Source organism: Talpa europaea, assembly GCF_964194135.1.
Source record: "Talpa europaea genome assembly, chromosome: 9".
NCBI classification, from domain to species: domain Eukaryota; kingdom Metazoa; phylum Chordata; class Mammalia; order Eulipotyphla; family Talpidae; genus Talpa; species Talpa europaea.
In genome coordinates this window covers 3,139,388-3,163,592 of record NC_140076.1, presented here as the reverse complement: position 1 = coordinate 3,163,592, position 24,205 = coordinate 3,139,388, and the positions used below count along the sequence as shown (strand labels likewise).

At 64.4% G+C, this 24,205-nt stretch overlaps 1 protein-coding gene across 9 annotated transcripts in view; it reads right to left on the bottom strand.

Annotated features, from left to right (window-relative positions):
- The window catches only part of CAMTA1 (calmodulin binding transcription activator 1), a gene marked incomplete at both ends in the record, with an annotated part of 637,202 nt that overhangs the window by 58,907 nt on the left and 554,090 nt on the right, over window positions 1-24,205 (bottom strand). For all 9 annotated transcript variants that reach the window (XM_084243539.1, XM_084243542.1, XM_084243546.1 and 6 more), the window contains 4 exons: window positions 4,022-4,156; window positions 10,043-10,169; window positions 15,331-17,177; window positions 18,418-18,558. In XM_084243539.1, coding sequence (XP_084099665.1) covers window positions 4,022-4,156; window positions 10,043-10,169; window positions 15,331-17,177; window positions 18,418-18,558 — 2,250 coding nt within the window. The remainder of the gene's footprint in view (window positions 1-4,021; window positions 4,157-10,042; window positions 10,170-15,330; window positions 17,178-18,417; window positions 18,559-24,205) is intronic.

Genomic DNA, 24,205 nt, shown 5'->3' with positions numbered 1-24,205 from the left:
GAGCCTCTGTCTGTCCTGACATCAACCCCGGAGCCAGGCTGCTCCTAAGGCCCAGCATCAGCTGAGGTCCTCTGGCCCTGGAGGGGCAGGGAGCTGGAGGGGCCCACCCAATGCCCACCCTGCCCTGAGGCTTATGCAGGAAACAGGCACCTGGAGGTGAGGCCTGAGCTCTGGTCTCTGTGGGCCCCTCTGTCAGAGATGACCAGGCTCCTCCCTGCCCCTGAGGGTCAGCGGGAGAGCTGAGCCCCGGAAAGCTGCCTCCAAGCCTCCCTCCAATCCTCTCATCCAGCAGAAGCCTCAGCTGCCCAGGGAAGCATTTGAAAATAGAGTCTAGTCTTAAGTGGCTGAGCGGGGGTTGCCAGAAGGGGGCCTGAGGGCGGTGGCAGGGCAGGGGAGCCCTGGGTCTTCTCATCCTGGTCTTGGGAGAAACCAGATGGCTGCCAAGAGGAAGACCTGGGCGTGCAGAAGCTCCAGCCCCTCTTTCTTCCAGGACCGGAGTCATTTAAAGGTGCCCCGTACCCTTGGCCCGAGGTTGGCCTGGCCCTGGGCCCAGAGACGCAGCCCCGGGGCCTGACTGCAAACCCTGGAGAGGCCTGCAGGACCCACAGCACAACCTGGGTCAGCACCGGGACCCCCACAGCAGAGTGAATTCCCTCCCCTGCTGCCTCCAGGCTAATTGCTAGAGCTTGTCCCCCTTGAGCGGGGAAGAGGTCCTGTGGTGCCCCAAATGCATGACTAGTGGGCCCCAGATCCCAGAAACGTGACCTGGGATCAGGTCTGAGGAAATGTGTTCTAAGCCTGGAACTTTGGGGAAAGAAATGGTGAAAAGGGAGTTCCCGGGGTCCCTGGCCAAAGGTGGTCGGAACACTCCTCCGCATCCCTCTCGGCCTGCCTGGTGCCTGCTCGAGCTTGAGGCCCCAGCAGAAGGTCACGTCCTCCCGAAGCTTCCTGCGCACCTGGCTGCAAGGAAGCGCTTCTGCCGTGTCCGGGGACACCAGTGAACACCCACGCGCGGGGGACACATGTGTCCTGTGGCCCGCACCACGCCGTCTCCGCTCTGGGCATGCTGGGGGCGCAGGGCCCCCCAGAGCTCACAGGAGGGTGTGGGGCAGGGTCTGTGCTCGGTGCAGCGGCTCCCGGGACCCGGAGAGCTTCGCTGCTCAGGGCGGGAGAGATGGCGGCGGCTCCTTTTCCTCGCCCAGCCTGTCCCCACCCCCGCGCTGCGGCCGGCCGCACTCAGCAGAGAATTGGGGGATCTGGTGCCCCATGCCAGGGCTCCTTCGCGGGGACAATCGCCAGCCCCCCAGATACGGGATCGCCCCCCTCCCTGCGGCTGCTCGGACAAAGGCGACGCGGCGGGAGCCAGAGCCGCGCCCCTGCGCGCCCGCTCGTGCGCCGCGGTCTGGCCGGCGGATCCGTCTCCAAAACCAAACCACGGCAGAAATTCTCGCCTCCGAACGCTCCCCCACCCGCTGGGGATCCGGGCCGGGGCGAACAGGACCCCCGAGAGTGCTTGTCGGGCGCCGCCCGGAGGGAGACCCGCGCGCACCGCCGGGGCCGCCCGCTGGGCCGTGCGCGCCGCGCCCCCCGCGCCCCCCGCGCCCCCCGCGCCCCCGCGCCCCCCGCGCGCCCCGCGCCCCCGCGCCCCCCGCGCGCCCCGCGCCCCCGCGCCCCCAGCGCCGAGCCGAGCCTGCCGCAGTCGGGCGGGGGCGGCAAGCGGCGCAGCGCGGCGGGCGCGGGCGAGAGGCCCCTGCATTGCAGCTGCGCCGAGCCGCGTGCGTGCAAGCGTGTGAGGCTGTGCCCGCCATGCGTGTGTGTGTGTGTGTGTGTGTGTGTGTGCACGCGCGCCGCCACAGTGTGCGGGGCTCCGCAGTGCCCCCGCCCCCCCCGTTCCCCCCCGCCCCCCCTCGCCCCCCAGCCTCGCCGCCGCGCGTGTCTCCACCTCCCCGCGCCGCCCACCCGGAGGTCGCCCGGTAGCCGCGGGGGCCGAAGGCGAGCAGGGCGGCCGCCGGGGCCTTCGCATCATCTTCTCCCGGACTAGAGCTCACTGCCAAGCCAAGGGGTTAGCCCGCTGCAGAGTCCCCCCAAAACCCCATCCCCCCACCCCCCTGCTCTGGCGGAAGACACCCCTGCGCTGCCCTTCTGCCCTGCGCCCCTCCCGCCCCTCCCGCTGCGGTTACTGATCTGGGGGTGCAAGGCTGGGAAACGACCCTTTGGTGATGAGCGCGGGATGCCTTTAGGGAGGAATAAGGAGGGAGGGAGCGCAGCCCCTCCTGCCCGGGAAGGGTGAAGGGGGGGCCTCAGCTCCCCTGCCCAGGCCGCCTCTCCCTCCCTCTATGTGCAAGGGCAGCTGGCAAAGGCCAGCGGGCAGGGGCGCTGGGTCCTCCAGGGCGCCAGCTGCTCTCTTTGGTGGTGGCCCTGCCTGCCGCCCCCCCACTCTCCTGTGTGCGTGCCCCGGGCTGGATGCCCCAGCAGGTCGGAGCTCCAGGTTCCCAGGGAGGGGGCTGCTGGCGGGCGGGCCCCATTCCCCAAGGAGTCTGGCCTGGCCGAGATCTGGGGTGTATTTGTCATGAAGCAGTTAAGGGGGCTCCCCCTTCCTGGTCTCCATGGCAGCATCCTGTGCCCACAGCCTCCTGCCGGTTCCTGCTGCTTTCTGAGCTTCTGGGGGGACAGGAAGCGGGGCTGGCGGATATCTCTGCCCTGAGGCTGCACCTGTCTCCAGCTCCCTGGTTCCAGCACCCCTGCGGGGAAGTGGCTGGCCCCTCAGGGCTCTGCAGATTCCCAGCTCCTTTCCCCACTCGTTCCACAAAACTGAAACCGATTTCCTGAACTGGAGCCCTGATCACCCTGCCCTTCTCTGTTACATCCTGTGGGTCATCGCCACAGCTCGGTTGGCTCCGACCTTGGGCCAGAGGCTGCAAGGCCAGCCTGGTGTGCCCAGGCAGCCATTGCCAGGGCGCAGGTGCCTGCTGACCCAACGCCGCCTCTGGGGACAGCTCAGAGGGCTTGGTGGCCGGGCGGCAGCCAGGCACCATGTCCCGCTGGGGCTGGGATGAGGCTGAGGTTTGCACACGGGGTCTCAGGCTCAGCAACCCCCGATCCCGCCAGCAGCCAGCGGCCAGGGGAAGTCTGGGAGGCGAGAAGAGAGAATGGCTCCTGTGGGTGGGGTGGGGTGCGTAGGGAACCAACAGAGCAGCTCAGCCAAGACCCCACACCTCAGGTGTCGAGGCTCCAGCCAGGTACCCCAAAGACTGACTGCGGTTGCTGTCCCTCCCACTCTGTTCCTGCTGACTGCAGACTGGCAGCTCAGCCCCCGGCCAACTCGGGCCAACCCTTCCGACCTCAGTGTGCCCAGCCTGTCTTTGGCAGCTTCTCTCTGCAGAGCCTCTGCCACAAAGGCACCCACACCCTGGGCTGGACCCATATTCTGGAAGACTCTGCCCTCTTGGGTACCCCCTTTGGAGCTTAGTGGGGTTCGCCGACCCTCCCTCCAGATGGTGATGCTGGGCTGGTTTCAGATACACCACAAGGCAGAGGCTTAAGTAAAAGCAGCCTAGTGGTGGGGGGCGGAGGGGGGCATGACTGCCTTCCCAGGCCTTCAAGAGAACACCTGGATCCTTCTCCCCATGAGGTGGAAGCTGTAATGGGGCTCCCTGTCTGGGCTGTAGGAGCTGAGCAGCGCCCCAGCTTCATGCCTTGCTGTTGTCTCTAAGAGGCTGGGATGTTTGGAGATGATCTCAGGAGCTGTTTCAAGGAAATAGCCTGAGGTGGGGGGCAGAGGCTGCTTGAAGTCAGCTCAGGGCCTATTCGAGAGGGGCCTCAAGTAACTGGGGGGCTGGTCTGGCCCCTCGGATACCCTGGCAGGGGTGACAGGCACAAGTTGACACCCTTCATTCTGTACAAGGGAGAGACACCCTGTCTGACGGTGGAGACCCAGTCCAGCCTGGTGGGGACCTGGGCCCCCATACGTTAGGCCTGAGGTCCCCAAGTGCCTGGCGGGTGACGCGGGTGTCGGTCTTACCGTCCAGTGACAGCCAGTCATGCTGGGAGGAAGGGAGCGTGGGCAGGGCCCGAGCTTTGTACTCAAACACCACCGAGTTGGAGATGATCTGGTTGTTGAAGGCAACTTGTAGGGTCACAAGACCAGTGTCATGGGCTGAAAGCAAAAGGAAGAGAAGTCAGGGCCTGGGAGGGTGCGGGAGGCCTGGTGCACCAGAGGGACCCGGGGAGCCCGGCCCCACTGTCCTTCCTGGGGAGCCCACGCCTGCGCCTGCACCTGCTCACTCCTCCAGGCCTCTCATCTCCTCCAGGAAGCTTCTCTGACCCCAGCCTCAGCCAGTCGTCCTGCCTCCACCCCATGGCCTGTGTAACAATTGCTGGTCTGCCCCTCCTCCCTGGCGGGGGGCTGGGGCCCAGAGCAGATTTGCCGAATGAACCAGGAATGAATGAACGAGCGCAGGAATGACTGGACGGACGCAGGAATGACGGGATGCATGAATGAATGACTAGATGAGTGGCCCCATCCTGCCCACGGCCGCTCCACCTTTCCCCTTGTCCCTCCATCAGCGCCACCCACGCAGCCTTTGCTCAAACTCCTCTCACCCCTTCCCACAGGCTGTCCTGGCTCCCTGAGGCCTGTGCCGTGTATTTTTAGAAGTCCTCTGGCTCCCGATGGAGCAAGCGCCGGGGTTGCGCCTGGCATGCTGGTCCTGGGGTGCGGAACTGGGGCGCTGGCTGGTGAACTTTGGGCAGAAAGGGCCCTTGTGGGGCTCACTCACTGCTCTGGCCAGCCGCGGGGCCCAGTGAAGACAGCCAGGGGGCAGAAGGAACGGGCTGCTTTCTTGTGGCTAGAGCAGAGCTGCCGGGTGAAGACCTGTTGCGCCCCTGGTGTGAGGGCGCTACTCTGTGGCTCCTGCTGAGATCTCAGGGCATGACCGGGGGTCCAGGGTGCTCTGTCTTGCTGGGCCTTGTCTCCGGGGGTTGTCAGGGTTACCTGCTGCTCTCTGCCTCGCTTTTCTGGAACACCAGACACCAGCGCCTGAGCTGCCCCAGGACGGACTTCCAGGGAGGACACACGCAGGGATCGAGTTACTGTTCGGGCTCTTGGCTCTGGGCACGCACAGATCAGAGGTGTTCCAAGTCCATTGGCCACTCCGGCGCGCAGAGAAGCCCGGCCGCCCTCGCTTCCTGGGGGAACCAGCTCACCCGCCTGCGGCCTCTGTCCACGCCAGGTGCATGATTGTGGCCTCTGTCCGCGCCAGGTGCACGAAGTCCCTGGAGCAGCGTTCAGCAATCAGGTTCAGGGGCCTCCGCGGAGCTCCCCCTGTGCCTTCACCCCGGTGTGACCTAGTCCAGGCCATAAGCTGAACCAATAGGCTCCATGGTGGGTGGGGTCCTGCAGGCCCTCCCTGGGGCTCCTCTGGGCAGGGGCCCCAGCTAAGTGCAGAATCTCCTGGGGCTGTACAGCGTCCCTGGGCAGCCCTCCAAGCTCATGGTCACTTGCTTTCTCTGGAGACTTGCCCCGGAGATTCCTTTACCAGCAGAATGAAGGGCCATCGGCCTCGTGTCACCTGAGCCTGCTTAGCTCGGCTCCCCTCAGCAAGCTTCTGCCCTTCGGCCGGCCCCCGGGGAGTGGAGGGTCTTCTGTGGCTCTCCCCACACCACATCCTGGCAGCCATACTATCTAGGAGGCCCCAGAACTGAGGGGCAGAGGCACGCGATCCTTCCCCAGAGAGACAGAGCAGAAAGGACCTCACCCTGATGGCTTCCTGGGCCTCCCCACTCAGCCCATCGGTCAGTCCTGGGTCCACCCACCTCTCTCCATCCCCTCTGCCCCACCCCGTCCAGGCCTCGTAGCACTTCCTGTCTATGCTCCTCCTTAGCTTCCCTGCTGAGGGCAACCTTGGCACACCCGAGGTGGTGTTGGGGGACCACATTCCAGGGTCCCTGTGTGAAAGCAATGGGTACACTGCCCATGGGAACCTCCTCCCCAAGTCAGGAAAGATGACCCCTGCTGCTTCCAATGACTCCTGCCTCTGTTCTTCCCCCACATACCCAGAAACCTTTTAAAGACAGTTTAACTCAAGTCACTCCCCACTTAAAACTAATGGCTTCTGGGCCTCCCTAGTGGTGCAAGGGGTTAAGTCTTAGCACTATGAAGCTATCACCAGCCACTGCAGCACAAGTTCGATCCCAGGCCAGGGAGGTGATCCACAGGGCGCAGCAGACCTCTCCTGTCTCCCCACTGCTCCCCTCAGCAGTGGATTTCAGTAGATCCACCTGTTCTGCTCCCCACTCTGTCTCTGGGGAATCTTCTCACCCCCCACACCTCTGGTCTACACCCCAGCTCTTGTGTGCTTAAATAAATCTTTTTTTTTTTAAAGATTTATTTTTATACAAGAACTGGGGTATAGGTCAGATGCGCGGGAGGGTGAGAGGATTCACCAGAGACAGAGAGGGGAACAGAACAGGCAGACTCAAGAAATGCACTGCTGAGGGGAGCAGCGGGCGCGACAGGAGAGGTCTGCCTCGCTATGTGGGATTCTTCCCAGCTGGCCGGGATCGAACCTGCACTGCAGAGGCTGCGGACAGCTTCACAGTGCGGCGCTCAACTGCCTGTGCCACCAGAGAGGCCCTAAATAAATAAATCTTAAAAAAAAAAAGAGGGCCTCCCTGGTGGCGCAGTGGTTGAGCGCTGGGTTGCGAAGCTGCCCGCAGCCTCTGCAGCGCCGGTTCGATCCCCGGCTGCTCCCCGGCCACCGGAGGAGGGTCCCACATGGCGCGCAGACCTCTCCTGCCGCCCGCTGCTCCCCTCAGCAGTGTCCTTCGGTCCTTCTGCCTGCTCTGTTCCCCGCTCTGGCTCTGGTGAATTCTCTCACCCTCCCGCGCTTCTGACTGTACCCAATGCTTGTATAAATAAATAAATAAATCTTAAAAAAAAAAAAAAAATTTAAAAAAAAAAAAAAAAGAAAAAAAAAACCAAACTAATGGCTTCTCATTGCAAGGAAAGCCAAATCAAACTCTTCCCCATGACTTGGGAGGATGGACATGGCTGGCCACTGTCATCTTCCCCAGCCTTGCCATGTTCAACTCCCTCCAGCTTCATAGTCCTCCAACTTGCTAAGCCGCTTCCTGCCTCAGGGCCTTTGCACTTCCTTTGCCCTCTGCCCAGGTCTTCTCCCCCCACAGCCTCCCATAACTGGCAGGTCCCAGCCTAATGTCCTGGTCTGGAGAAGCCTCCCTCCCCATCCATCCATGGGGCCTCCCTCCTCCTGGGTTTCTGTGTCACGTTACCACATTCGAGTGTTCCTGCTACAGTTTTCTCCAGTTATCTTGGTTATTTCTTTGTTTCCTTGTTGCTTCTCTGTCTCCTGCAGCAGGACATAAGCTCTGCTGGAGCTGGGCCAGGTCTGTTCCGACCGCTGCTCACGCCTGGTGCCGAGGCCCTGCCAGCCCGTGACGGCCACTCAGTGGCTGGGTTTTGAATGAATCACTTCACCAGGCTGGGCACTTGCTTGCTTTGGTTTGAATTTCATCTTTTGCCTTTGGGGGCCTTCCCAGGAATCCAGGGTGGGGCTCTCCCCCAGCAAAGTCCTCCGGGTGCTGGCTGGGCGCCTCCATCCTTTGATCCGTGGTGGCCATTCTTTGCCCCGTGTCCTCTATCACCTGGGGCTCAGAGCACAGGCTGGGCACCCCCGCGGGCCCTGGGGCTGAGGGCTCTGCAGCAGCTGCCCAGAGCTGCGCTGTTGCTGGGGTTGACCCCCCTCATGGGTTTGCCAGCAGGTAGGTGGGCCAGGCCAGTGGGCAGCGGCCATTTTGCTTTGCCCCTCCCCCATGTCATGCGCAGCCCCAAAGGTGGCCTCTGAGTCCTTCTTTCCAAAGAGGCTGGGGGTCCCTCCTTCAAGTCCAGCACAAGCGTCCCTGGGCCCTGAGGAGACCCGCGGCCCAGGCCTCCACGCGTTGGCTCCCTGGCCCCAGGTCCAGCAGCGGAGGGCTTGTCCCCTGCTCCACGCCGCCACTTACCAGGCCTGTCAGACTATGTGACGAATGAGCAATGGGTGCCGTGTCAATGTGCGACCCTCCTTGTGGTTAGTTGGAGGACAGAGCGGTTCCAGCAGGGGGTGGGGCTGCCGTTTCTGGTTCCCAGGGCCCAGACGCAGGAGGTTAGAGGAGGCTGCACATGGGGGCTCGGTGTCTGGGCAGGCCTAGGGCCTGGACGCCTGCTGCCCATGCCTCACGCCTCCCACTCCCTAGGGAGGGAAGGGCCAAGGCTGCCCTCACTCAGGGAGCATAGTCTGGCGCTCCCTGACCCTTGCCTTCCTTTCTCTCCCTCGCCCAGCTGCCTGAGGCTCTAGAGGCAGCCAGGGAGGCCCAGGGAGGCTGACGCTAGGGCCCATGTACCGGAGGGCGCCCGCTGCTCTGGGGGCCGCCAGCTCCAGGATTCGCCAGGTCCTGGCAGGGGCATCGCCCGAGGGGCACACCAAGGCCAGTCTTTCTGTGTGAGAGGTCAGATAACTCAGGACAGACAGGGTCTGGGTCCCCTGCCAGACAACAACCAGGTACAGGAAGTGGCATCTATTTATAGGCCAGCCAGCCCGCCAGCTGCAGGTGATAAGTGGGCAGTTTAATAACAGGCTGCTCTCTCCCCTCCCCCACCAGGAGCTGCATCAGCGCCCCCCACTGTGACAGGCTGGCCAGCCCTGGCATCTGGATGGCTCTGCCCCAGCCCCCCAGGGCTGAGAGGAGGGGGCGGGGTGGCGGGGCATTGGGAGCCTGCCAGGCAGCTGGTGGGGGCAGTGCCAGTGGGGAGGGGACAGAGGAGACCACCAGGGGCACTAGTCTGGCTCCCTGGGACATTGGTGGTGGAGGGGGTGCTGGGGGCAAGAAGAGACTGAGAGCTGCGGCCCTGAGGGTGCTCTTGTGGGCCCCAGGGCAGCGGAGAAAGAGAGGGAGGAATGTTCTGCGTGAGCTCGGGAGCAGGGTGCAGGGCAGGCGGACGCTGGGGCAGACCCAGGCTCAGGTGGAACCAGGCACCTGGCACCGGTCAGCTCTGCCCTGCCCCGTCTCCGCCCATCCCTAGATCCCCACGGAACATCCTCTCTCTCCTGTTATAGGTCCCCCAACCTCAGAAAACATGGGGTGGGGTCCCCACTTCACCACCCTGTGGTCCATGGGCCAGGCTAGCCAGGCAGGTGGACGATGGCCACAGGGGTCAGCAAGGGCTCCCCCAACAGCAGTCAGGGAGCAGGACACACAAATTCTAGAAAGAGATTCATGCACAAGTCCATCCCTTCTTGTGGCCTGCAGGCTCTCTGCAAACCCTGGGGGCACGTGGAGACCAAGAAAGTCTCAGACCCTGAGCCTGGTGGGGAGGCAGTGATGGCCCGAGGTCAGGATGGGCTACCTGGACCGAGCTAGGAGACAATGGGCCTTGGGGGGGGGGGGAAGGGCAGAGCCACAAGGGGTGACATGGCGCAGCTCCAGCCTCTGAGGCCAGGAGTGGATTTTGCAGCTGTGCTTTCTTCTGGGCACGGGGCGGGGGGCCTGGCTTCCCCAAATTCTCACAGGCCATTCTTAGTTTGACCCTCGTCCCCACCACCTGGACGCCTGCTCCATCCTGCTCCGGGCCCAGGGCACCGACTGTGGGGCAGCCAGGCCAGATTCTTGCCTTCCAGCCTCTGCTCCACTTGGGTCCTGGTATCAGGGATAGGAGGAGAGGGGTCCGGTCTGCCTGACACCAGGGGTGACCTCTGACCCCAGCTGTCCTTCCTGAGCAGCCCCTGGCCCACCTGGTGCCCCCAGCTCCTGCAGTCCAGTATTCAAGGGCAGTGCCAGGGCCAGCCCTGGGGGCGTCAGCCTGGCTTATTTGTTCTAACTTGTCCTGTTCTCTTGAAAATCCCACCCACGCTTGCCTGGGGTCCCTGCTCGGATGGGGTCACCTGTCAGGACAGGAGACATTGTATTAGCCCATGGGACCTGCCCCGTCTGCCGAAGGGCGCCACAGCCCCCTCCCCCCACCCCAGCTCCGGGCCAAGCCCCTCACCTGGGCAGTAGCAGCGCAGCACCCCGGGCTGAATCAAGGACGCAGGCACTGAGACTTGGTCGAACAGGCAGCTGTAGTTATTGCTGGCTTCTTGCCACGGGCCTGTGATGAGAACCTTCACGCCTCCCTGGAGGAAGAGAGACAAGGACGGGCATCAGCCCCCGACCCCTCTGAGAGCTGGGCGCAGTCCCGGAGCTGCCCTGCCCAGATGGGGTGCGCACCCCACCCGCCTGCTTGTGCAGTGTGTGTGTCCTCCAGCTTGGGCGCCAGTAGCCCTGACTTTGAGAACCACAATTTCAGGGTTGCAGCAGGAAGAGGGGGCCCTGCTTCCTGCTCCTGGTCCCCTGGGGCTGCCCGGATGCCCTTCCTGTGGGGCATCCACTGACCCTGACCCGCTCCCAGGTAACTTGCGATTCCGGGCAGAAGGGAGCAGAGTTCTTCAAAGCTCTCCAGGCCGTGGTGTGCCTGGCCACGGCCGGTGGGACCCCTGGAAGGAAGCGGAGCAGAGGGAGGGGACTTTCTCTGCCCCCTGCCTATGGGCAGAGTGAGATTTTGAAAACAGCACCAAGCCTTCGTGTCACCCCAAGGTCTGGGAGCTCTGGTGGGGAAATGGGGAGAGACCCAGGGTCCCTAGAGCCCTGGGGCTGGGGGAGGGGCTGGGAGGTGGAGGAAGAAGGCGTGGGCAGGGCTGTGAAGACAGAATGACAAAAGCGGGCAGGACTGGAGCCGTAGGGGCTCAGAGGGTGCGCTTGCTGCAGGAGGGCCGAGGGCTGGGGTGGGCTGGGGCCGGCCTCCCCACTCCTGCCTGCACCGCCCTCCACACAGCTGGGGGCCCCGCGCGAGTGCACACACACGGCGCAGACACAGGGGCCCTTGCATCCTGGGGGGCTGAAGCTGCACTAGTGGGGCCTGGGTACCGAGGGAGGGGACCACAGGTGAGCTTGCTGAGCTCCAGGAGATAGGGCCCGGCCCCCAAGGACCCCCGAGGCGCCCAGGAGCAGAAGAGCACTTGGGGAGGCTGCCTGCTGGGACCAGCTGGGGAGCACCACCACAGAGCGAGGAGTCCTCTTGCCCTGGTGGTCCCTGGCTCTCCACCCCAGGCGCCAAGCAGCTTTCCAGCCCTTCCAGGCCTGCGCAGGACGGCGTAGAGCGCGCCACCTAGTGTCCAGGCTGCAGAAGGCAGGCAGGGACGCCTGCTTGAGTGGAGGTGGTGAATGGGGTGGCCTGCGCCCGCAACCCCCCCCCCACCCCCGCAGCTCTGCAGCCAGAGGCCGGACCCCGGCGCCCCTTCCTTGGAGGTGTGACTCCCTCTCCTGCTCCGTCACTTGCTCTTGGGTGGCCTCGCCTAGGCCCCGGCCCATCCCTGGCCTGGAGGGACAGCCCCCAGGTGCAACACCGGGCTTCCTCCGGACCCCCCATGTTTTTGAAACCAGGCCTGTCCCTCAGGGCCTTGGGCATCAGCAGCTGGATGGGGTCTTTCCAAGGATGAGGAAGGGTGGCCCCCCCCATAGCCCAGCCTGGACCCCCAGGCTCCCACCTGCGCTCCAGGCTGGGCCTTCTCTGGGCAACCTGGCTTTGGAGTGACTTTGGAGCAGTCACTTCTCCGTTTGGCAGCTAAAGTTTTGGGGGCAGGGGACAGAAGTCAGGACTAGAAGCCAAAAGCCCCTGTCCTCAGGCAAACGGCCCCACCTCTCTGGTGGCATTTGGCCTCCAGGGACCCTCCGGGCCTTCACCAGGAGACCTGGAGCACTGTTGGGATGTGGGGCTAGGGCTGGGACAGGGAGGAGGACACTTTGGGGTGCCTGGGGTACAGGAAGCTCAGGGGCACTCCCCCTGGACTCTGGAGGTACAGGAGCAGGGCTCCAGAAGGCCCCAGATGGTTTCCATGCGAGGAAAAGGGAAAAACAATAACCCGCGCAGCAGCAGCTGGCGGGGCCAGGGCTGCCTGGGAACAAAGGGACACAGAAATTGCCAGAACGCCGGCCCTTCTCCATGGAAACCACCGCAGGCCGGCTCCGCCTCTGTCAGTTCAGGGGGCCGTTCCCATGGCGACGCTGCCAGGCTGTGCTGATGGGCGGTGACGTGGGCACCTGAAGGTTCTAATTGCAGCCTCCTCAGCCTGCTGCCACCGAGTGTCAGCGGCCAGAGGTGACGCAGAAGGGCCGGGGGAGGGGCTGGCCCGCAGGTGCCATCTGAGGTCTCTGTGCCCAGAGTCCTGACAAAGGACCCCGGTTTCTGAGGCACCAAAGGGGGCACCGCCAGTGTGTGCGTATGTGTGTGTGCACGTGCGTGTGTGTGCATGTGTGAACACGCGTGTTCGTGTGTCTGTACACATGTGTGTGCATGTGTATTGTGTGTCTATCTGCGTGTGCACGAGCATGTGTGAGTGTGTTGGTGACCAGCTGAAGGAGGAGGCGAGAGGGGAGGGAGGCCCACAAGGGGCGGCAGGAGGCTGTGGCCTTAGCATTCCTGCTAAGAGGATGCCGGGCCTTTGTCAGCCGTTGCCCAGCCACTGGCTCTTTAGCCGGACCCTGTGTCCCAGCCCAGGAGGTGGCCCCCGCGGGGCCTGGCTGGAACCGGCAGCTTCTGACAGTCACACAGGCCTCTGGTGGCCAGAGCCGGGGAGAGGGCAGGGGCCTAACGTGCCCACCACGGGGCTGTGCTGGGACTGCAGGGCCAGGAGGGGAGGGGCCGTCTCCTGCAGGACCCCGGGGGTGACCCTAAGGCTTGACCGCAGAGGACAGCAAGGGGCGAGTGGGCGCTGGGGGCTCCTGGGGCCTCTGGGGGGGCTTGCTGTGCGGCCCAAGGACCCAGCCGGGCGGCATCTGTGCATTTTCCAAATCAAATGGAACATGAGCTGCTTTGTGTCCCGGTCACTGGAAGCACCTGGAAGCGCCGAGGGCTTCTGGAAAACCAGGGCTGAAGTCCAAGGGAGGCGGCCAGCCTCGCCCTTTCCTGTGCCCACGGCGCCCTCGCGTGGCCGGCCGCGGAACTGGCTCTCGGAGCCGGCGCGAGGGAGCCGAGCCTCGGGTGCAGCGAGGCGGGGCCGGCGAGGTTCGGGCCCCCACGGGGGAGACGCCCCGCAGACCGGGGTCCTGCGCCGGGCTGGGAAGCTGCAATGAGGGAGAAGGGAGGCTCCGCCCTCCTCGACGTCGCCCCCAGGGCTCAGGGGAGCCTTGGGGACCAAATCTCTGGGGACCAAATCTCCCAAGTCCTAGGACTGGGAGGACCTGTGCACCCCGCCTCCCCCCCAGCCATTTGAGCCCCAGATGCGGGGGCTCAGCGCCTGCATGGCGTGGCAGTGCTCCCGCCTCCAGCCAAGACCCTCTGTCCACATGTGTCCTGGGCCTCCCTCCTCCCTGAGTGGCTTCTCATGATGGGGGAACCTGCTGGGCTGGGGTGACCTCTCACCCGGGCCTGTGTGGGGGCCCTGAGTTCAGTGTGGCTCATAGGAGCAGGGGCTCCGAGACAGGGTCACGGGGAGCCACACCGGGAGGCGCTGATGGAATCTTGTGGAGAATGTGTGTGTGTGTGTGTGGGGGCAGGTGGAGACGGGGTACTGTCTGAGCCCTTTACTCAGCCCTCACAAACACCCCACCTGTCAGCATTCTCATCACCCCGATTTTAGGCACAGGAAAGGTGACCCCTGGGCCAAGGTCACGGCCGGTAAGCATGGGGCCAGGGCTTGCCTTTGGGCTGCCCACACGCCCTCAGCACGCAGGGCGACGCATCTGGCGTGCGGGGCACAGGCCCGCGGTGGGCACCAGCTGGAGCCGCTGCGTTCACATGTGGCTGGTCCCGGGGTGCTCCCAGCAGGGCTGCCCCGCCCCTGGGCTGCTGGGGCATCTTGGGAGACCTGGGCATCTGCCCACAGGTGTTCTGACCTCGGCTTTGCCAGAAAAGCAAATGCTGCAGGGGCCATGAGCCCACCTATTGGGTGACCTTGCCAAGGTCATTCACAGTCACCAGTGGGCAGAAGGGAGAGGCACCTGTGGCTGGGACCTCTGCCACGAAAAGGACCACGAGCCTTGGCAGCCTCAGAACAGCGGCTGCCGACTCATTCATCCCCGGACTACCTGCTGTGGGCTCTGCTTGCCCTGTACCTGGCCCTGGACCACCCCTCCCCTTTCACAGGTGAGGAAACTGAGTCACAGAGAAGCGATGTGATGGCAGAGACAGGACCCAAACCTGTGAATGACCTCTAGACACACCCTCACCACTGGGCCATGCTGTCCCCTCCCCCTGGGCCCAGGAGGTGTTGAGGCCATCGCCAGCTCCCTTCTCAGAGCACCCTGAGCCCCGTCCAGGGGCACCCGGTCCTGGGCCCGGCCAGCACCTGGGTCTGGAATGGCAGGGGAGTGGGCCAGGGTCTCTGCACTGCCCATAGCTGAGCCCTTCCAGGGGGCCGCATCACCCGAGAGGCCCTGGGAGGCTCAGGGTCTTCTAGGTGTGCTCCCCACCATGGCATCCCTGCAGCAGCTGCCATCCTGGATTCCGGGGAACATGGCAGTGGGGCCTGGGGTCAGGGAGACGGTGCTATTCCTCAACACCCCAGTGGACTGTGGGGGGCCCAGGGGTGTGCGCAGTGCCCGGTGGGCCTCTGCCACGGCACTTCAGAGGTCAAGCTTCCCTCCCTCACACTGGGCAAGATGGGGCTCCCGGGACCCAGACTTGAGGGCCCTGACTCTCCAGGTCGGACTTCAGCCCCAGGACCGAGATAGCCCAGAGGCGTGGGGGCCAGGGAGCCAGCCTGGGCCTTGGAATCCGCCTTTGACTTCGTGGGGGTCTATTTCCTGGAGGAGCCCTCACGGGGTCTGTTCAGAAGCTGTCCCCTCCCTCTCCACGCGGTGGCAATTTACTGGTTTTGTTCAGTGAAGCAAAGCCAGAGCGGGGAAGCGGAAGCTCTGTGGTGGCGAGTTTCGAATGTTTGTTTTTTCTCTTTAATCAGCCCCAGGACCCCTTTGTCCAAACAAATAACAGGCAACAAAAAAGCCACAAAACCACAGCGGAATCTTAACACACAAGCCAGGTGACGGCAGCCTGTTCTGAGAGGGCCCCCTGGCCTCTGCGGACACCCTTGGCCTTAAAGCTCCTTGCGCCCAGGCATCTGCAAAGCAGCGCCTGAGAGAGACGGGGGGGTGGGAGGGGGGCAGAGGTGGGGGACAGCTTCGTATGGGCCACAGCTTCATGGCAAGGCAAGGGCAGCCACATGCAAAGGAGCTTCCCCGAGGTGCATGCCGGTGCGCAGGTGAGGCAGGTGGGGGCCGTGGCAGGCAGAGGTGGCTTACCTCCGGGTAAGACCACTCGGGGGAGTAGTCGGTCACCATGAACACCCGTCCGCTCTGCTGCAGCATCCCCAGGGTGCCCTGGGCCGAGGCAGCCGACACCACCTCGGCGACGTGCATGTAGGCCATGGTGCCGGCGCCGCCCTCGGCGCTGCTCAGCTGCAGGCTGCCCTGCTGGGGGCTGCAGCAGGGGATGCACATCTCCGCCTGGGTGAAGGAGGTGCGGGCCCCGTCTTCCGACTGTGGGAGTGCAGCGCCATCCCCAGACACCAGCTGGTGGCCGTAGATGGTGCCGCTGCCCCCCTCCACGGAGATGAAGTCGTTGATCAGATCGGAGAACTGGTTGCTGAAGGAGATGTCGAAGTGGTCCAGGCTGAGCTCCATGTTGGAGGCGTTGCCGAGGCCGGGCTGGGCCACCGGGTATAGTCCCTGCACCACGTTGCCGGGTAGGAGGGGGACGCCGCCGGCGCTGCGGATCACCCCGGTGGTCTCGGGCTGCAGGTAGTGCTCGGAGCTGCATGCCTGCAGCTCCCCGGACTTGAGGAGGCCCTCTCCCCCTCCAGCGGCCTGCGAGGTCTCCATGGTCACCTCCCCTTCTGTCGCCATGGCCTGGAAGTTGGCCTGGAACTGCATGAGGTGCAGGGAGGAGGTGGACTCTATCCGTGTCTCCACATGGCCGCTGCAGGAGCTGGTCTGGGACGAAGCCTCCGTCTTCACTGTCGGCATCACAAAGGTGCCCCCCGAGTCACTCAGGCTGCTGTGGGCACTCTGCTCGATGGGGAGGGGCTTGCTGGCGTCCTGCAGGAAGAAGCTGGGGGACGGGGTCTGGTGGACGTGGGGGCTGTGGCCCGCCTGGCTGAAGCTGGACGCGTAGTCTTTGTTGGAGTCTATGGCGCTGAAATCCATCTGCTCCAGGGTGGTGCTGGGGCTCAGGCCACCGCCTGACGGCAGGAGGCTGGAGCCGGCGGTCAGGGTGAGGGAGCTGGAGGCCGCAGCCGCCGCGGAGGAGGAGTAGGCGTCTTTGGCCATCTGCTGCTCGAAGGACGTGTCTTCCGTCTTGATCTCCTTGGTGAGGACGGTGGTGAAGCTGAAGCTCCTCTCCACGGGGGGCGAGTGCCGGACGTTGGCGCTGACCATCTCGGCTTTCAGGCCTCCGCCCCCGTACGTCTGGCCCTGCTTTGGGTTATTGAGGAAACAGTCGGGGTCAAAGTTCATGGTGGTTTCTGGAATCTTCCGGCCACCGTCGAGGGTGGTGGAGAGGACCAGCTCTTCGGACACGTCGGTGGGCAGCATCGACAGGCTCTCCGAGCTGCCCGTGGTGGGGAAGGCGAACTTGTGGCCGTCGGAGCTCACGGCCAGGACGAGGCCCTGAGAGGCGTCGGGCGAGAGGAGGTGGCGGTTGGGGCCGGCGCTGGGGGACATGGTGTACACGGCCTCGTTGGTGACCTCAGACATGAACACCGTGGCGCTCTGGGACAGGCTCCCCATCACGGAGGCCACCGCCATGCTGGACACGCCCGTGACCACGGGGCTGTCCACCATGTCGGGGTCGCTGTTGAGCCCGCTGCTGATGGACACGGGGGAGCTCTGGGTGGTGTCGGGGACCTCCACCTGGTTGGTGGAGGAGACCTCGGTGCTGTTCTGGTGCAGCAGCACGGGCTTGGCCACCTTGCCGTTCCTCTTCTCGCGGCCCGAGCCCTTGCTGTGGCTCGGCTCGTGCTTGCCCTCCGACACGTCGTTGTGCTGCACCTCCGAGTAGCCCCCGGAGCCCCCCGCGCGCGGCTCCACCTTCGGCGAGATGACCCGGTGTTTGGCACTGTTGCACTTGTGGTGCACGCTGCTGCCCGCGCCTGCGGAGACCAGAGCACACGCGCACGCAGAGAGGGCGTCAGAGGGCGCGGCTGACCCGGTCCGGTCGCCTGAGTCTCGGCCGCTCACCCCACCCCGGGGGCTTGACCCTGCACGCGCTTTGCAAATAGTAAAAGCGTCTTCCCGTTCACCGGAGTCAGAAAGAAGAAAGTAGACACAGCGTCCTCCCCAGGGCCTCCTGCTCTGTCCTCAGAGATGGCCGCCATTGGCTGAGAAGGCTCTTGCTGGCGGGAGTGGCTCAGCCCAGGAGGGTGACCAGGCCCCTCCCCCTTCCCCACTCTCATGGTTTAGGGAGCCCCACCCTTCCGTGTGAACCAGTAGGGACCCCCCCCCACCCCGGGACTGGAAGCCTGAGAGGGTGGAAGCAATCCGGCCCAGAGAAGGTTCTAGACTTGGCTTCCAGAGGCACAAAGGTATTTGGGGCCACCTTCCACCCTGTTGGTCTGCCTGGGGCCCATCCTCAGCTCTTTGTGGGACAAGATCCTATGGCTTGAGCCAGGACAGAGCCCTGAAGCCCCGGTCTGTGGCAGAGGAGAAGGAAGCAGGGTGGAGGGTCCCTCTCCAATGGCTGGGCCCGGGGCTCCCCCCAGGCAGGGCAGCTGCGTGGTCATTACTTCATCCCATCTGACAAAGGTCCCTTCGCTGTTGATGAAAGGGTGAGTTCTTGCCTGCGCTAGCCTCTCCAGGATCCCCAGGCGCATGGAGACGGCACGGAAAAGTGAGGTGACCCTCGAGTGGAAATGCCTAATGGAGGCCGCAGGGGCTGTGCCTGATTTGCATTTCACAGAGCAAACCCCATCCTCAGAAACACTCACCCCTGAGTGTGGGGGGCTCTGGTGTTCTTGGAGACTGAGGTTAAAGAAAGAGGTTCAGCTGGGCGACCTTCACTCAGGGCTCAGCTCCCCTACAAGCCCCTGTTGGCCTGGTGCCCCAGGACCTGGGCCTCCGGCTGAGGACACCCAAGATGCCGGGGCCGGGAGGGCACTGGCATGGGTGCACAGAGGCCTGGAGCCCCAACCTGTGCACCCCCAACTCTGTTGCCCACCATTCCTACAGGGAGCAGCCTCTCTGGAAAGTTCTCTCTCCTGCCTGCAGTGGGCTGGCCCCACCGGCCTAGTGGGGTCAGGGTGAGCAAGAGTGTCGCCCGGCTCCTGGCTGACCCTGTCCCCTCCCCGGACATCACGGCTGCCCCTGGAGCCCGCTGTCCCGGGCCCCGCTCACCCAGGCTGCCAGTGCAGAGGCAGTTGTGGGGCCGTGGCTGCGGCTTGGTCTGGTGGCTGTCGAGGATCTGCTGCACCAGCTGCTCCACTGAGAAGCCCGAGCTGCTGTTCCCGTTGCTGCAGGTCCACTTGATGCCGTGGACTGTGGGGGAGAGGCAGGGTCAGGCCACAGGCCACAGGAGGTCGTCCCGGGAGGGTCCCTGGGCCGTGCAGGAGGCAGCCCCTCTCTGCGGCGAGGCTGGCTCAGGGCAGACTGGCGAGCAGGGGGGCAGGGGAGAGAGAAGGGAGGGCCAGGCGGCCCCTCCAGACCTGCTCTGTCCAGAGCTCCGCGCCCCTCTCCACGGAGCAGCCTGGGGGCTGGACCCATTTGAGGTTCGCTTTCATTCCCCCCAAGTGCAAGTGCACGAGGGTGGGCCTCGGGGGTCCTGGGTGGAGGAGGAAGGGAGCAGGACTGGGAGGAGATGGAAGTCGTGGGTCTGGTTCCAAGCAGTGGCTGCGGGAGGACTCCCCGCCCTGGAGGGGATCATTGCTTCCTGCTCTCAGCCTCCAGGGCTAGTAGGGTGGGGGGAGGGGAGGCCCTGGGCTGGTCCATGGGGCACAGGGCACAGCCCAGCCTTCTCCACGGTGACCGTGCTCCAGGGTGGCCTAGGAGGGGCCCAGGCCCCTGTGGAGGGGTCAGCGGAGCCTGTGGTCTGGGCGAGGAGCAGAGCACAGGCCAGGCCCAGAGATACCAAGCTTTGCCACGGCAGGAACAATTTCCTTTCCCCACAAAGTTTCTCTCCTGTGGCCTCCGGAGAGGGACCGTCACGGCGCCCTGGCCTGGTGAGAGGGTCCAGAGCGCAGACGATCGGGGGACAGTCTACACAGCAGGTGGGAGCTGGGTCAGTTTCAGACCTGGATTGGAAGTCCAGGTTTCGGTCTTTACTTGCTGGATGAATTTGCACCAAACACTAAACCTCCCTGAGCCTCTGTCCCCTCATCTGTAAAATGGGAATAAAATAGTAGCTGCCTCCCGAGGGACCGGGGCGGACGAGAAGACGGTCCACAGGCCCCGCAGAGGAGCCGTTGGCATAACTGCTGGTGAGGGTGCCTCGGGGTGCCGGGCCGGCCTCGCCCTGCGGCCTGGCTGGGGAGGGACGCTTCGGCTGGGACCACCAGAGGCTCAGCGGGGAAGGCGGGGAGCCCCGCAGTGGCCTCCCTTAAGCAGAAATTCAGGGGCTTTTCAAGGGGAAGAAAATGCATGTGCAGGGGCTTTGGTCAACAGGAATCCTCTGGGCGACCTTCCTGCTGGGCACCTGCCCTGGGTGTGGCTCAGGTCCTCACCCTCGGCTGCCCGCTCACAGGCTCGCCCGGAGGGCCAGGCTCCTGCACCTTCACCGGCACTGGGCCCCTGGGCCCTGTTCCCCCGGGCCCTGGATCCTGGCGGGCCATGGAGAGGGCGTGGGGGTGTAGAATGGCCCCATATCCCAGCTGGCTGGCTGGCTGCCTGCGCTGGGCTTTGGGGGTGCCTGCTGGGAGTGCTGCATTTTGGAGGTACTCCAGCAGGCAGGCAGCACCTCCCGCCTGGGGAATTCTCTGGGAGTTGCAGGAGGCCTGTGGTCCCACTGGCTCAGGCCTGCTTTGCGCCCAGCAGTTGGAGGGGAAGGCCCAGGCCAGGGTCTGCCAACCTCCTCAGAGCCATGGAGTCCTTTTCTGAAATGGTGTCTCCCTGGGCACCCCACAGGGAAAAGAGACCCCAGAGAAGGGCCGTGGCGGGAGTAAGGGGTGGGGTTTCAACGGCCTGCCCCAAGCCCGGACCCTCCCAGGCTCCTCAGTTTGTAGGTGAGTGAGGGGGGGCAGGAACCAGAGAAGATTGTCCATCTGCCCTGCCCTAGCCTGGGGATGCCGAGGCCGCTGGCGGGGCTGCCCAGGTGGGGGTCACGCAGCTCTGTCCGAAGCCTAAACTGCAGGTGCGCAGGCCAGGAGCACCTGCAGGGCTGATCGCCCGCACGTCTATCTGTGGGGGACGTTGAGTTGGCGCTCACTGCAAAGCCAGACGGGTGTTCTCTGGTGCACCCCCACCTGGGCTGAACTTGGCTCCCTGGAAAGAAGGGTGGCTCTCGGGATAGGGGGGCCCCTCGCCCCGCCCCAGCGCTGGCTACCGGGCCACACACACCTGGGGTTGGGTGGGCCTCACTCACCCTTCCTGGACGGTGGCCTCTGGCCGAGGCTTTCCACTCTGACCACCGCCCCTCTCTGACCAGGCTTCAAGGCCGCGCCCCTCCCCGCTCCCCAGGCCCCATGGGGGTGCAGCGCCTGCATCCTTGCTGCCTCCTTATGTTGTGAAGGTTATAAAATGAAAACCCAGTGAAGGGTGACAGATTGCAAGCAGAGGATTTCTGGATGCTTAATGCAAATTACCTACTGTCTTGGCACATCCAATATGCAGATTGCCTCCCTCCCCCTGGGGGAGAAGCCCCCCCGCCCCCCATCTGAGGTGGTGCGTTGTTAGTACTGAATATCAAATACTATCAAGACGGCTTTTAACATGTCACGCTCCGCTTCCCCACACGTAATGAATCAGCGGGAAGGGAGGTCTCTGCAGGGAGGGAGCGTGGGGGGGGGGGTTAACAAACACGCCGCCCCCAGCCCTGGCCCTGCGAGCAGCGCAGGTGACAGCGTGAGGGCACTGTGGGGCAGGCGCCAGAGACAAGGGAGATCCCCGGAGGATGAGCTCTGGGGGTGCCGGGTCACCTCTGTCCCCTCTTCTCGCGGAGTCTTGGTAGAGGACGCGGGCTTCTCATCCCCAGGCATGGCTGTCCCTGGGCCCCCCAGCTTGCTTCGAATCCCCCACAGGGGGACCCTCTCCACAGCCCTCAGGCCTCGGGCCCTGGCCTGTGTGCCCAGGGAGGCAGCGGCAGGTCCCAGAGGGGAGAAGAGAGTTGGAGGGGCCGGGACTGCCACCCCAGGCCGCAGACAGCAGGGGTCTGCTGTGGGGGAAGGGGCCCAGGCCTGGCTGGGCTCGGGCCTGCAGCCTGGGCGCGGCTGTGTGAGCCCCTGAGGACCGGCCTGTGTGAGCCCCTGAGGACCGGCCTGCACTTCCAGGGGGTGGGGGGCTGGCCGAGGAGCCACAGGCCCCCTGTGGCGCTGATGTGGCCTGGACAGGAGTTCACACTCCTCATCGCCCCGGCGGGAGCTTCGTGCCCGCTGATAGGAATAATCACAAGGAAATCAGCGCCACCAGGGGGGCCGGGCTTGGGAGAGCGTCTTCTGATGGACAATTTACCCGAGAGGCAGCCAACTGCCAGGAAGGGGGTAGCTGAGGTCTGCGGGGGCGGGGGGGGCGCTGGGGATGTGTGGGGGGAGACCCCCCACGGGCTGCTCCTGGCCAAGGGGGTTCTTGGGGCATGGCTGCTCCAGCCCAGGCCCTTGGGGGGGGGGCTGAGCCCAGGCAGAGAGCTCCTGTCACCCCTTTATGAACAGAATTGTGTCCCCCCCAAATCCTTAGGTTGCAGCCCCACCCCCAGTGTGACTGTATTTGGAGACAGGCCGGAAGGAGGTGATCACTGTCCCTGGGCCACTGGATGGGCCCAGACCCCGCAGGACCGCGTGCCCTTATAAGAAGGGAAGGGTGTGGGGGTGAGTGTGCAGGATGGGTGAGGACACAAGGAGGTGACTGTTAGCCAGGAAGTGGGGGGGCAGGGGGTGAGGGGGCGGGGGCCGGTGCTCACCAGAAACCAATCCAGCCTCCAGGGCCCAGAGAAATGTCTGCACTTTAGGCTGCCTGGGTGGGATCCCCTATTACAGCGGCTGCCCAGCAGACCAAGAACCCCACCCACCCTCCCCCCCCCCCCCCCCCCCGGTCAGCTCAGCCTGCCCTTCCTCAGGCCCCCTGGTTGGAGGCCTACACGCCCCCCTGGAGACTCCCCTCCCCTCCTCTTGGGGTACATGCGTGTGTACCTTCAAGGGGCCCTGAAATCAGGGACTTTCTCTGGGCCTCTCTCCTCTGTCACTTTAAATCTTACCCTTCTTTCCAGTACAGCCCAGCTCCGGCCGCCTCCCCCTGGGAGCCTTCCTGGCTATGTAGCTGGAAGGCTGGCGTCCCCTGTGTGGGGTTCGCTCCTCTGTAGCCCAAGCTCACTGTGATGCTCAGTGAGGGCTGCCTGGGTGACTTAATGAAGGGACAATTCCTTGGTCAATGACACCTGCTCCGGCACTGCCCTTCTGTTCCAAGGGTCCATTATTTCCTCCCAAGCCTGCAAGTAGAGCTCACACCTTAATAATAGCAACAAACTGCTTGCCAGGCGCTGGGCTAGGGCTTTAAATGTTTCTCTGTTACAAAAAAAATCCACTACACCATCAGGGCCTGAAAAGCATCTCTGGGGAGAGTGCCCTGGGCCACGGCTCTTGAAGTGTGGCCCCAGCAGGCCCACAATCGCCTGGGATCCTGTTAGAAATGCCCATTTTCAGGCCCCCAGAAATGCTGGGGCGGGACTCAGATCTGTGTCCAAACGCGCCCTCCAGGAGACTCAGCACCAGCTCACCTCCTGGCACGGAGGTGCCATGCTCAGCCCCACCCAGCCTCCCAGGCAGAATTTCTGTCCCATCTGATTAACCTGAGAACAAGAGCAGGAGGGCACACAGCTCGCCCACAGCCACACCACCAGGGCCAGGCTGGGCGCCGCCCCCTGCCCGCTCTGACTGAGGGTGCGGGCACGCCAGGCCCTGACTCCTCCTAGATATCCTCACAGGGCTGGTGGGCAGCCAGGTCCCAGGGAGCAGCCCTCAGCTGGCCAGGCCCCTGGACCAGGGCAGAGGGGCTCACCCTTGCCCCCCAGGGCTCTGGGCAGGAGGGAGAGGCAGGAGCCCCCTCCGGAGACCCGCAAGAGAGGGAGGGAGAGGGAGGGCAGGTGGGCCTGGAGACGGGGCGCCTCGGCTCTGTGCCCAGGGCTGCCGAGCACCTGGCTCCTTCGGGGGCAGGCTTAGAGGTGTGTCCTTAGAGGGCTCCCGTAAATGACAAGGAAACCCAAAGAAAGAGCCCCCTGAGCCCGTGGGCTTTGTGGAGGCAGCACTTGGCCCTGAAGCAGGGGTGCCTCAGGGATTCTGGCCGTGGGGGGCGGGGTGGGATGGGGTGGGAGGCCCCCTGGTTGTCTGTGGACACCCATTGCCGCTGCGGCCCCCCCACCCTCCAGGCAGCGAAGACTTCACTGGGTGGCAGGGGCACTCGACGGTGCCCCGCTGGACGGGAGGGAGGGGCGGGAATCCCGAGACGTGGCCTCGAGCTTGGGTTGTGCTCAGCCTCAGTTTCCTCCCATGTAAAGCAGCTGCCTCTCCCTTTACCTGAGACCTGTCATATTCCCGGGGGACTCTGAAGACACACCCGGGGCCCTGATCGGTGGTGTCCATGGGAGACGGACAGGCCAGCGTGGAGGGCTCCAGAGAGAAGCCCTTCCTGCTCCCACGGCCCGCCCAGAACACTGGGGAATGGAACTGGACCAGGAGCCCCCCACCCCGGCCTCAGGCCCAAGGAGCCCATGAGAGCTGGAACCTACACCCCCCCACCCCGCTCTGAGGGGCAGTGACTTCCGGAAGGATGACAGGGCACTTGGCACTGGAGCTTGGGTGCATGTTTGACCTTCCTCGCACGGGGAGAGCTTTCCAGTGCTGAGGCGCAGCCCCTCCCCGGTGGAGGCCCGTGGGGGTCCCTCCTCCCCAATCAGCCTGGCTCACCCTGTTCTCCCATCGGTCCTCAGCGTGCAAGACCAGCCCAGGCCGAGGGAGACCGGCGGCCACGCTGTCTGCACAAGTGC